Raw genomic sequence first — 12,403 nt, forward strand, 5'->3', positions numbered from 1 at the left:
TATATTCTGAAGCCATTTATCCATTCCATGCTTACTCTATCCTTGCTACTGCATTCAACACCATAAATTCAGCCTTAAAGTCTCTTAAAATAAGAGAAAATGTATTTTCTTTCTGGGGGTTTTATGAAGAAGGCTTAGCGTTAACACAAATTTTGCAATAATTTTGTTAGTTTGCTTTTGTTTTCCTTAAAATTTGAAGATTGGGAGGCTAGGTCTTAGACCTAAGAAGATTGAAGATAATTAGTCTCGAGGGGATAGAGGGAGAAGTTGCTTACCTTTTAAAAATAGCATCTTTAATTTAGCTGTAGGAGAGAGCAGAAGGGGAGATTTCCCACACAGAGTGTGCCCACCAAATCCATTGCCCCCATCCATCACCACCAGCCAAGGAATGAATACTGAATGTGACTGCACAGCCACAAGCTACCTGCTTCACTTCTGTCTCCATTACTGCTTCGCACCAGATACAGCATTCCACTGTGGCTAAGGGAGAATAGCATCAATTTCATACAGTTAACTTCCCTTCTAGAGGCAAGTGTAAAATTACCTTCAAAGTGGTCATCTCCCAAGCGTGTGTGTGTGTGTGTGTGTGTGTGTGTGTGTGTGTGTGTGTGTGTGTCTATATTTCTGTGTCTTTGTTTTTTTCTTTTTGTTTGTTTTAGTTATTTTATTTGGGTTCTTATACCCTTTTCCTCCCCAGTCCTTTCCAATCCACCAACATTAGGTGGTTGAGAAAGAAAATTAGAGAAGAAAAGAGCATAGACCTCTTTAGACTACTTCCGGCTGGTTTAGGGTCATTGAGTTCCTTGGGGCGACTCCAATGAGGATCTTTTTTTTGGGGGGGGGGTTGGGGTTCTTTGAGACAGGGTTTCTCTGTGTAGCCTTGGCTGTCCTAGACTCACTTTGTAAACCAGGCTGGCCTTGTACTCACAGCGATCTACCTGCCTCTGCCTCTGCCTCCCGAGTGCTGGGATTAAAGTAAAGATGTGCACCACCACGCCCTGCAATATCTCCAATTTTTGGTTAAACAAGAACCAGGAACATCAGGAGGGAAGCATCAGCCTTCCTCCTTGGAAGCCTTCCTCTTTGAGCTCTGGCATGTATCCCATCTGCAAAGTTCCCAGAATTCCACAGGTCAACGAGCCTCAGCTGGCAAAATCACGCCCTTGCCAGTGCACTAGGCAAATCATAATGATCTGCTGTGAAGCAGCCTCTTAGCATAATTGGGATTTTAAAGGAACCGAAATTCTCAGTACAGATGCGTTTAAAAAAAAAAATCCATTTTTTTGGTTCTTCACTTTGTTTGCTTCTTTTTAATGATTCAAGACATCTTTTAAGCTTTTGAAGCTGAGGTAGACCAAGAAAGCCCCTCCTTCCTCCCTCAATCCCAGTCTCTGTCTGACAGCAATTAGGGATGTCCTCTTGACTAACCGGTCCATACGCTCATCTTTTATTGTTTTTCAATACCCATGATGCTTTGCGTAACCAAGCGTCTATAGATCATGATAGTAGCCATCATTACTCACATTTCAGAAACTTTTTGATGTTTTTGTGGATATGAATGTGCTTTTCCATAGCCTGGTGCAAGAGCGAGAGGAGGTACCCGGTAGGCGTGGGCAGCCAGGCCTAGCTCTGAGGTGTCTCAGCAGCTGTGTGTACCTTTGACTGACATCTTTGCAATCGTGTTAAACCAGTTCCGGCTAATTACCCGCCAGTGTTTTAACTCTCATCTGCATCTGGGGCCACAGACCCCATATCTTTATAGCTCTGGCCATTTAATTTGCTATTGGTAATGTGTTCTACTGAGCCATCACAGCGCGTCTTCAAAAGCAGTCTCTTTAAGTGTTAGTTTTCGGGTCCCCCACAGCCCTGGGAGCTAGAATCCCATTGGTAGAGGTGGCTCTCAGCAGGTAAGATGGAGGCGAGATAACATGGGCGGCTTTGCTGGGGACAGAAAGCAGGCCTGGGCTTCAGGCTCGCTGCTGTAGAGTGGTTTCATGTCTTTAAGTGGCATGTTTATTTGCACTGGAAGCAGAATGACACAAGACACCCACAACTTCTATCGTATTGTTCTTTTAAAGGATCCTTTTTGTTAGCTTTCTTTGCCTTTTGCTTGCTTTGCCAAATGGGCCGCCCCCCTCCTCTCCTAAGAGCGGCAGAGAGAATAATACAAACTCTGAAGGATCTCAGTTCTTGGTGTGACGATCTGTTTTTCTTTCCCCAGGCCCACCATCTGCTCCCCTCAACTTGATTTCAAATGTCAACGAGACGTCTGTGAACTTGGAATGGAGCAGTCCTCAGAACACAGGTGGCCGTCAGGACATCTCTTACAATGTGGTCTGCAAGAAATGTGGAGCCGGTGACCCCAGCAAGTGTCGGCCCTGTGGGAGTGGAGTCCACTACACACCGCAGCAGAATGGCCTCAGGACGACCAGAGTCTCCATCACTGACCTCCTAGCACACACCAACTACACGTTTGAGATCTGGGCAGTGAATGGAGTGTCTAAATATAACCCTAGCCCGGACCAGTCAGTGTCTGTCACAGTGACAACCAACCAAGCAGGTAGGAAGCAATGTTTATTTACTTTTTTCCTTCTTTTTTTGTTTTTGTTTTTTTGTTTTTGTTTTTCAAGACAGGGTTTCTCTGTTTAGCCTTGGCTGTCCTGGACTCACTTTGTAAACCAGGCTCATAGTGATCTTCCTGCCTCTGCCTCCTGAGTGCTGGGATTAAAGGAGTGCGTCACTTCGCCCGGTCCAATGCCTATTTACTATAACTGAGTGTTTACTGTGGAGGAAGCCATACGTGCAGATAATAATCATGAGTTATAGAACCTGTTATAAACCTAGAAGCGGTGTTGGAACGGAAAAGGTTTGGAAGAGGACAGTTACTAGTTTAGCAGATAGCTTCACACAGCAGCTGGCTTTCTGGTGTCAGGCAGGTCGGACAGTAGTGAACTGAGTCACTTGGTCGCATTTCATATTTGATTTTCTTCTTTTGTCTTTTTAAGACTTAGCTGTTGATGTGTGGGTGTAGGTACATGTGTGCACGCAGGTTTGAGAGCCTATGAGTACCAAAGCACTAAGAGGCTGGTGTCGATCTCATCATCATTTTCTCTGAGGCAGGGTCTCTCCCTAAACCTGGGGCTTGTGTTTTCTAGGGAGCCAGGAAAGATCAGTAATCCGTTGGTCTTTGCCTCATTACGGTGATATGAAAAGTGTATGCTGGGTATGTGCCTTGTCAACTGATTGCTAGGATTCGAACTCTGGTACTTACGATTGTTCTACCACCAACCTTTGCCTCCCTCCTCCAACGCCCCTCCCTATCCTGGCATGCATGTTCCTGACGGAGCTATGGTCGCAGCCCCTAGGCTTTTTGCCTTTTAATTTTGTACTTTTACATCATCCAGCATTTGACGTCTCATTTTTCTAAAATGTAGTATCACAAGTAAGAGCAATCACCGGGGCAATGTTTGTTTTGCTGCAGTGTGTGTGTGTGTGTGTGTGTGTGTGTGTGTGTGTGTGTGTCTGTGTGTGGATATGTGCTAAACTCAATGGACGTATCACAAACTCCTTGGACCGATCATTGATGTCTGTGATTAAGAAGTGGCCAACACATGCAGAGTGGTCTGGTTATGAATAATCAGTATTTTTTTCTTTTTGACTTTTCAAGACAGGGTTTCTCTGTGTAGCCCTGGCTGTCCTGGAACTAACTCTGTAGACCAGGCTGGCCTCAAACTCGCAGAGCTCCACCTGCCTCTGCCTCCTGATTGCTGGCACTAAAGGAGAGCAGTACTGCCTGCTGACCAGTCAGGATTTGTAAAATCTGTCCTTCCCCATCGTTCCACAGTGCCGGACAACTGCCCTTCCACTGAGCTTCATCTTCAGTCCTCATCTTTTCTTACACCTTGTCAGTATAATCACTCAAGGAAAAGCATTGTATTCCTAACCAATTTAGGACTGCACCTTTTAAGGCTACATCTGTGCGGGGGGGGGGGTGGGGGGGTGGGAGGTGGGGTCAAATCTGAAGTCATTCCCTGGCAGAGGGCAGCCCTTGGGAGATGGGCTGAAGATAGACTTACCCTCTGTAGGCTTTTTAGGAAGAGACTGAAGGAAGAATCCCCTGATTCTTATACTTAGAAGGACTCAAGCCAAGAGATTACATCAGCCAACACCTACTGTGCCAAAAGGTCCAAAGAGCGAAGGGAAGATATGTAGAAAATCTTCTCCATGCATAACACGTGCAAGAACTTTATTAGGAATGGAGCAAAGAGTCAAAACTTTTATGAAAAATGTTGTTGTAATTATTGTAGATCTAGCGGAAAACCCGGACAGGTAATTCTTCTGGAACAGTGAGGTGTCGTTCCCCCCTGTCATGTTGAGCAAGCCTGCAGGGAGGTTTGTTTTGTAGGATGAAATTCCATCTCTTTATTTTAATTTTCATGGAGGTGGATGCTGGGAAGCTGTTCAAAATTAAAAATAAATCTTTCAATAAGGAGACCTCCTATGAGGCCAGCCGCAAAGTGTTTTTGCTCAGCGGAGAACTACATATGTGTGCTGGGCCGCCTCAGTGTCCCGCCACATGCTTTGAAGTTCACTGATTCAAAATCATTGGGTAGTTCGTCTTTGCTTAACAAACCCCTTCTTTATAATAGTAAAAAAATTAATAATGGAGGCTGGATTCCTGGGTGAGTGGGGCAGTCGTCAACTCTATGGAAGCTCCCCTAAGCATATTTACATATGCGCAATTATAATCTAATTGCATTTGCTTCCATCGTTCCATTAAATTAGATTCCTTAAGGACCTCTATAGACAGCAGTGACTTGCTCTATAAGGAATACATAGAATTAATCGTGGCTAGAGCATTTAGCCCCCAGAGACCTCATGACAATTCTCCACCTTTGCTGTGTTGTCTTGGGCTTTGTTGTGTTTTGTTTTTCTCTCATGAGTAACATGGTGTTTGTTTGTTTGTTTGTTTTTAATACACAAACCAAGTACTAGATAACAAGGAGAAAATCTTAGTGTAGACAGTGGACTTTCCTCCAGTTATTGGGAAGTCAGTAGTATTCCTGCAGTCAGCTTGCCCTGTCTCCCATTGTGAGAGACAGGAGTGTAAGGTTTGGATTTAGAAAATCTTCGGTGGAAGGCAGTGTGAATGGGCCGTGCTCTCAGAAGAATGTGTAAACCATTTGAACCCAGATTTAGGAGCAGGCCTCCGTTCCATACCCCCTCACCCCCCTACCACCCTCCCACTCCCAATCAAAAACAATTAACACAGAAGACAAAGGAAATCAGGGTACCTGGCACTTGCCTATTGATAAGGTGATTGATGGATGCCAACTTTGTAACTAACCAAAAGGGCTTAGTGGAGTGGCACAGGTAGTTAGTTACCCAGTAGGCTGATGGTAAGGGTCCTGCAGGAAGGAAGCTGGTACTGAGGCTGATAAGTGAGCATTTTGTGTGTGTACAGAGTGGTTGGCATTGAATACATGCTGGAGTCCCTGTTTTCACCAAATGCTTACAGAGGTGTCAACTACTGCAATCCCCCCCACACACACACACACAGCAGGAGTGATGAAGGATGTGGGGTGCGAGGGTTGTGGAACCACCTAAAGTGTCATCACATTAAAGCTTGAAGGGGGAAGTTCCTCCCAGACTTCCTGTCCTTCATGACAGGCAAAAGGAGTACACTGAGGCTTGGCTTCCTCTGTCTTCCATCCTGTGGTGACTATCCTGACTTTTGTTTGGGAAATTGCCTTGGTGTTTATGCGAAATGGATATGCAAACTGCTGGGTGATTTTGTTTTCTTGAAGGCTTTCTTTGAGTTTACTTAGACTTAGGCGGACCATCTCAGGCAAATGGATAAACAGGGTGTGTCGTTCCTAGGAGAGAGAAATGCTGTGTATGTAAATGAAGCAAGGCTTTTCTGGCTAAGGAAGGGGAGTTTTCCTTAAATTGCTGTGGGGGCAGGCAGCATTAATATTGCTGAGTTGTTTTTTTTCCTTTGCATTCCCCAACCTCCTCAGGCTTGGTTTGTCAGCTCAGGTACTAGATCATTCTGAGAGGGGAAAGTACTTGTTTGTCTTAAATCATTATTAACCTGACACCGACTTGTAAGTTTCTCTACAAACCCCAACTTGCATCCACAGGCAGTGAGATCCATTTTTTAAAGAGTGTGTATTGTGTTGGTGTGTGCACGAGAGAAGCAATATGGGTAGGTGAGTGTGCACACATGTGTCGAGGTCAGGAAGCAGCTCTCAGGAGTTCATTCTCTTCTTCCATCTTGAGGTAGCTGTGAGCATTTTAAGCTGTGAACTGTATCCCAAGCCCCGATATACATATTGGCTTTGTGTTTTCTTGGAAAAGAGCTGGCCACCTCCCTCTGGCAGCAATAGTATTACAATGACAACCACTCAAGTAGTCTGTATAGACTCTGATTATCTAAACCTGGCCAATCACTGCCTTTCCTGTGGGATCCTATGCATTCAGATATAGTCAAAAGCCAATATGACCTTGGAATTAATAGGTCTGGACTCTTGAGGATAACATTCCAAGTGGGACCTTAACAGCAAGAATTTCCAAGGTGGGAAGCCATTCTATAGGATCTCGGTATAATTATCACTACAACTTTTACCACACTGGTGTGACTTTACAGGGATGCACATCTCCTAAGGGTCCCATAGCCAAAAGACATTTTCCTGCCTGCTTGTAGTAGTGCATAAAGCAGGCTCCTGGTCGTTTCCTGGGTTGAATTGCTGTAGGCTGAGAACATAATTTAAGTCATTGCTGTTCTCAGGCAGTTGTCTGAGCTCTCAGGAGCCTCTGTGAAGACCTCACTCGGTTGCTTTACCATTAGATAAACCAGGAGTGCTTGTTCTACTAGCATTGTTCTTCAGAGTTGCCCAGTTAAGGAAAACTGCAAGAAGAATGCTATGCCACCGGCAAGCGACATGATGACACTTTGTCATAGCACCATTGGACCAGCTATAGTAGTAGTTATTCGATATGTTCCTTGACTTAACTTTTATTTACAGTAAAAACAAGTGGGTTAATTCTGTCTAGTAGTAATACACCCAATAAACTCAAAATAAAGAGAAGAGAAAAGAAAATAATTAAGTACAAGAGGCACACCACACTGTCTGTTATTATTCAACTGGTAAGTCCCCATTCTTTCCTGCTCTGCCATCTTTTAATTAGACATATTATGTTATTTGAGTGGGATAATGGAGAACAGTGGGAATTCTCATCCCCACTGGGTATAATTGCTACCTGCCTTCAAGAGAGCTGAAGAAAGCTTCAGGGAAATGGTGGGAGAAGGAAAAAAAAAAAAGTCTTGGGACAATTTAGAGAGGTGATGTGCCACAGGCATAAAGGAGGGGGGATCTGAAGCTTAGATGGTTTTATATGATTAAGGGGTGGAAGTGGGGCTCGAAAATACAAAACAAAATCGAGAAAACAAAACCCTGAGTTTAGGGCCCATATGAAAATTCTTAGCTTTCCTATGCCACGTTCTGCCAAGGTTAAAGAGAATACAATTGTCAGATAAGCAGAGCCTTGCAGTAGTATGCTGAGGGCCAAAAAAAAAAAAAAAAAAAAAAAAAGGAAGAGGAGAACTTGGCTTTGTATGAAAGGTGTTGAAAGGCAGGGTCATAGCTCACCAGGAATCTGGCCAGCGGTAAGGTGTGAGAGACGGGGGACAAACTGGAGTTGGCCAGAAGGAGGATGTGAGATCAAAGGACAAGCAGAAGGCACATTCCAAGAATTATGGCAGAATACAATGGTCAGATGAAGTGGGCTCAGGACCAAGGCTTTTCTTTAAGTTTGCAAAGGGAGAGAAAACAACACATGGCTGGTATTTGGAAGATACAAGCGTTGGTTGATTCAGCATCCTAACTCCCCTGTTCTCAAGCAACCCATTAAGAATGGGCTTTCACATTTCTAAAGGGTTAAAGATAATCAAAAGATGAGTGATAGCTTATGGCACTCATATTGGCGTATGTGAATAAAGTTTTATTGGAACACAAGACCAGTCATTTGTTCACATGTTGTGTGGGAGGGCTTCCGGCTCAAGAAGCATGGCTGGGTAGTTATGGCCGAGTGAATGGCCGGCAGTGTAAACATAATTAACTCTCTGGCTTCACATTTATTTTTTAAGCTGGTCTCTGCTCTGGAATACTAAATCAAGAAAGGGGGAGTAGTCAGAGCGGAGGTTAGGATGTGGAAATGGCCGTGCCACTTGTGGGAAATGGTGCTTCGGGGGAAGGATGTGGCGGCTTAGCACTCTAGTTAATCCGTATGAGACGGTTTGTATTTGGCAAGACACTTCATTTGCAAGATGTTTTGATTGTGTTAAAATTAACCAAAGCAATTACGATTTGCTTCCTTGGACCACAAAGCTTTCCCCCATTGATGCCCACATTCAAACGTGCCTTTCCATCTAAACATTTGTTCTCTTCAGGTTTTACAATTATTTTTTTAAATTTTCATTTTGTGTGTGTGTGTGTGTGTGTGTGTGTGTGTGTGTGTGTGTGTGTGTGTCTGCGCTTGTGTGCGTGACATATATGTGTGGGCACCTATGCCGTGGTGACTTTGGAGTGGGGTTTTCCTTCCACCTTTATATGGGTTCCACGGATTGACCCCAGCCATCAGTCTTGCTCAGTAAATGCCTTTGCTCTCCGAGCCAATGAGGGTTCCTGGGTCTCTGTAAAGTCTACACCCTTAGCACTTTGAGTCTTAGATGATCACATGCTCTGATTGCTCATGCTGTCCTCTCCGTGAGATGACTGCCTGTCTACTTTGATCGCCAGGAAATCATGCTATTTTTTCTTAGCCCTGCAAAATTGGAAGGGAAAACATGTGGTAGAACTAGTGTGATCTCCCACTGAACTCTGCCTGTAAAAAAATCCCTCTGAGACTGCGGAAATGGGGTCTGGGCATCCTTCCTCTTTGGTGCATAATGGTAGGAGTGCAAAAGTGGGGAGCTGCTTGAGAGACCTTTGTTTGCTAGGATAATTATAAGCTTGACCAAGCGCACAGTGGTCTTCAGAGGAGCCAGGCTGTGGTTTTCTCATTAACAGCTGTGCTCCAGCCACTGACGCCTGGTTTAGTTCATCGTCCTCATGAAATGTGAATTTGGAAAACATATAGTATGCTGTGGGTTTTATGTTGTTGTTGTTGTTGTTGTTTAAAGAAACAATCTCTGGATTTAAACTTCATACCAAAAAAGATTTTAATTTCTATGGAATGTTGTTACTTTCACTATTAATAACCCTACTTGTTAATTCATTACAATTCTAAAATCAAATATATAAGCAATTCTATAAAATATTAGCTTTTTGTTTGGGGAGCCAGGATTCCTAGATTCGTATTCATAGTTGTTTCCATAAGGCCTGGTGAGGAGAAAAAAAAAATGAAAAGCCTTCCAAAGGAATCTACTAAATTGCCCACTTCAAGGTTGACTGAGCAGCTTAGACAAATGGTACGTCTCCAGCGCCTAGTGCTAATTATTGTGTATAAGTGAAAGTTCTCATTGTTTGGAGAGGTAAATATTTCATTCTCAGAAAATGGACGTTGGTTTTTATTTATACGCCCAAGCCAGAGAACACTGTTTTTCTTAACTCCATTTGCTTTGCTCCTACATAAATATACGCACATGTTCGTCTGTGAGACGGGAAACCCACTCTCTTGCATGCTCTTGGCAGTCTAATTCGGCTCTCTTTCTCATTCCTCAGTGTTATGCTTGTTACACTGAGCTCCACTGCCAACTGGTACACTCTGGAGAAACCATCAAGACATCCATAAAATAAATGCCTGTCTAAGGTGAGAACTGAAGAGAGCAGGGCTTGCATGGGGTTTTAGGTGGGTGTCTACACTCTCTGGATGTCCTTCCAGCCAGCAAAATGAATCCCTACTTCCTCAGAGTAGCCAAAGGAGACTCCAGAGTCCAGTCTGCAACAGAACACCAGGAAAAAGATCCAGGAAGTCTTTTTTTTTTTTTTCAATTTATTTTTTATTTTTCCGAAACAGGGTTTCTCTGTGTAGCCTTGGCTATCCTTGGCTCACTTTGTAGACCAGGCTGGCCTCGAACTCACAGAGATCCGCCTGCCTCTGCCTCCCAAGTGCTGGGATTAAAGGTGTGCCCCACCACCACCACCAGGCTGATGCAGGGGGTTCTTTATCGAAGCTCTCATTAATTAATCCCTTGCTGATGTCTCTAAATGATTTTTGTTTTGCCTTAAATACCATGAAATCCTAAAAGTCCTGTTGCAGAACTAATACCGCCTTGAGAGATCTGAAGTCTGAAGGCACTAATTGAAATCCTTGTCCATGTCTTCCAAAGATAGAGTCAGGAAGACCTCTTACATCGTCTTCAGGTGCATCAGGAAATACTGCTGTAGGTTTGTAATTTGTTCAGAGGAGCAAAGCCTTAGTGTTGGAATGCTTTCATTAGATTAGCTTTTCTATGGTGTCCACCTGGCTCTGATGAAATGTATTCATTGTGGCCCCTTTGGGAAGAGAGACAAAGAGTTCCAGTAAATTCCCAAGTCTGTGCTCAAGGTCCTGAAGGGTGAGAGTGAAGTTTAAATAGTGGGTTAGTATGCACATCTAAGCAAGCCCAGTCAAGGTGTGGGCCCGCCCACTGCTGACCCTTCATTGTCTGGGCTTCAGTTGCATCCTGCAAGGTGGTCTGCAAAGTCGTTAGATCTGTGTGAAGTGTGAAGTCTTTTCCCGGTTCTCACTCTGGCTGGCACCTGTTCTTCTCTCTCTCTCTCTCTCTCTCTCTCTCTCTCTCTCTCTCTCTCTCTCTCTCTCTCTCTGTGTGTGTGTGTGTGTGTGTGTGTGTGTGTGTGTGTGTGTGTGTGTTGGGGGGTGGTCTTTAGAACATCTTCATTTCTGCGGAGCTCATTACAATATGAGGTCAGTGTTAAGAGAGCTGTGAGAATCTGGCTAAACAGCCCTCAAAATGGTTACTATATAAACACTGGGCTGCCATTCCGTACTGAGCCATCTTTTGTGTTGTGTTATATTAAAGCATAGGGTCCGTTTACTAAAATATAATGTCTAAAACATACTACGGAGAAAGATGCAGTGCCATGAAATGGCTGTGCTGTTGTGTGCCAGCTGTTTTTCCTCTGCAACTCCCAGCCGGTAGATGCCATAGATAGACAAGTTTCTCAAGCAGTTTGAGACACTTTTCAAAAACACCTTTCGGATGAAAGCTGCAGAACCAATGTTTTGAAGAAGTTCTCCTAGGAGCCACCGGTCTGTGGCATATGCACACAGCGTTTTAGAGGCAACGCCAGCTTCTCCCTTGAGAGCTAAAAGAGGATCTGCCACCAGCAGGCTCTCAGTGTGCAGCACACTTGGGGAAGATCCGTCCATTAGAACACACACTGAAAAGGCAGGGCTCACAGTTGCGCCCTGCAGAGTTTGTGTTTGTCTAGATACCACACCGCAAACAGTAAATCTGCAGAACCAGCTCCTTTTGGGTTGGGAAGGGCGACTCATTGTGTATTTGGAGGCTTAATAAGTTAAGGTAGATTGAAACATAGCTCCAGCTTTATCCGTGTTTCCTTACCAATGCTAAGGGCATAAAAACAAGCCAGTCTTTCAAATAAAGTCAGGAGCCAAAAGCTTGCTCAGTCATTCCCTGCCCTCACTAAGCCAAGGACTGCTGATTCCAAGAGCCCATGACTCTTGAAGCCACTGCACCTGCCCTGACGCTGTGGGGTTCTTAGGAGATTGGATCCTAGTGCTGGCTTTTCGGGGGTGAGGGGAGGGGGTGGGGGTGGGTTACAACTCATTCTTTCTCACTTAAGGTGGAGGCAGGGTTATCACTGTAGAAGGTGGTGGGTCCTCATGTCTTCATTTCTTACCCCAAACTAGGAGAGCAACCAACAGAACCCTGCCCAGTGGGAGCTAGATAGGAACCCTGTCTCCATGTGAGCAGGAAGGAAGGATAGAGAGCCTAAAAGCCATAAATGGTGTTTACAGCTTTCATTTGATACCACTGCAGAGATGTCAACAGACGCAAGTGCGAGCCTGAGACAGAGCCGTTAGGGCGTCTTTGTAGAGTATAAAGATGTGTCACTTGGAGGAGAAGACCTTGGAATATAAGAGCTGATTTTTCAAAGCACATGTGAACTGGAGCTTCTCTTGGCATACAGTGTGGGGTTTTTTTTTTCTCTTCCTCCTCCATGTCAGATCCCATCCTAAGTAACTTCCACAGCACACCAGAGCCGGGCTTCATGTGTTTCGTAGTGACGGGGCCAGGGGGAATATTTCTAGGTGAGATGTTGTTCTAATGAGGTTCTTCCAGCACTTAGGGGGGTTCACTCCTGGGTGGAGCTGGATCCAGCGAATTTCACACTTCAGCAAATTGTATTTAAAGAGAGGCCCTTGAGAGATG

General features: G+C 44.5%; 1 protein-coding gene across 2 annotated transcripts in view; it reads left to right on the forward strand.

The window, feature by feature from the left end:
• Positions 1 to 12,403, forward strand: part of EPHA4 (EPH receptor A4) — a 144,184-nt gene that overhangs the window by 84,714 nt on the left and 47,067 nt on the right. For both annotated transcript variants that reach the window (XM_084780935.1, XM_084780934.1), the window contains exon 5: positions 2,222 to 2,560. In XM_084780935.1, the coding sequence (XP_084637061.1) occupies positions 2,222 to 2,560 (339 nt within the window). The remainder of the gene's footprint in view (positions 1 to 2,221; positions 2,561 to 12,403) is intronic.

Source organism: Acomys minous (genome assembly GCF_964271855.1).
Source record: "Acomys minous genome assembly, chromosome: 4".
Lineage (NCBI taxonomy): Eukaryota > Metazoa > Chordata > Mammalia > Rodentia > Muridae > Acomys > Acomys minous.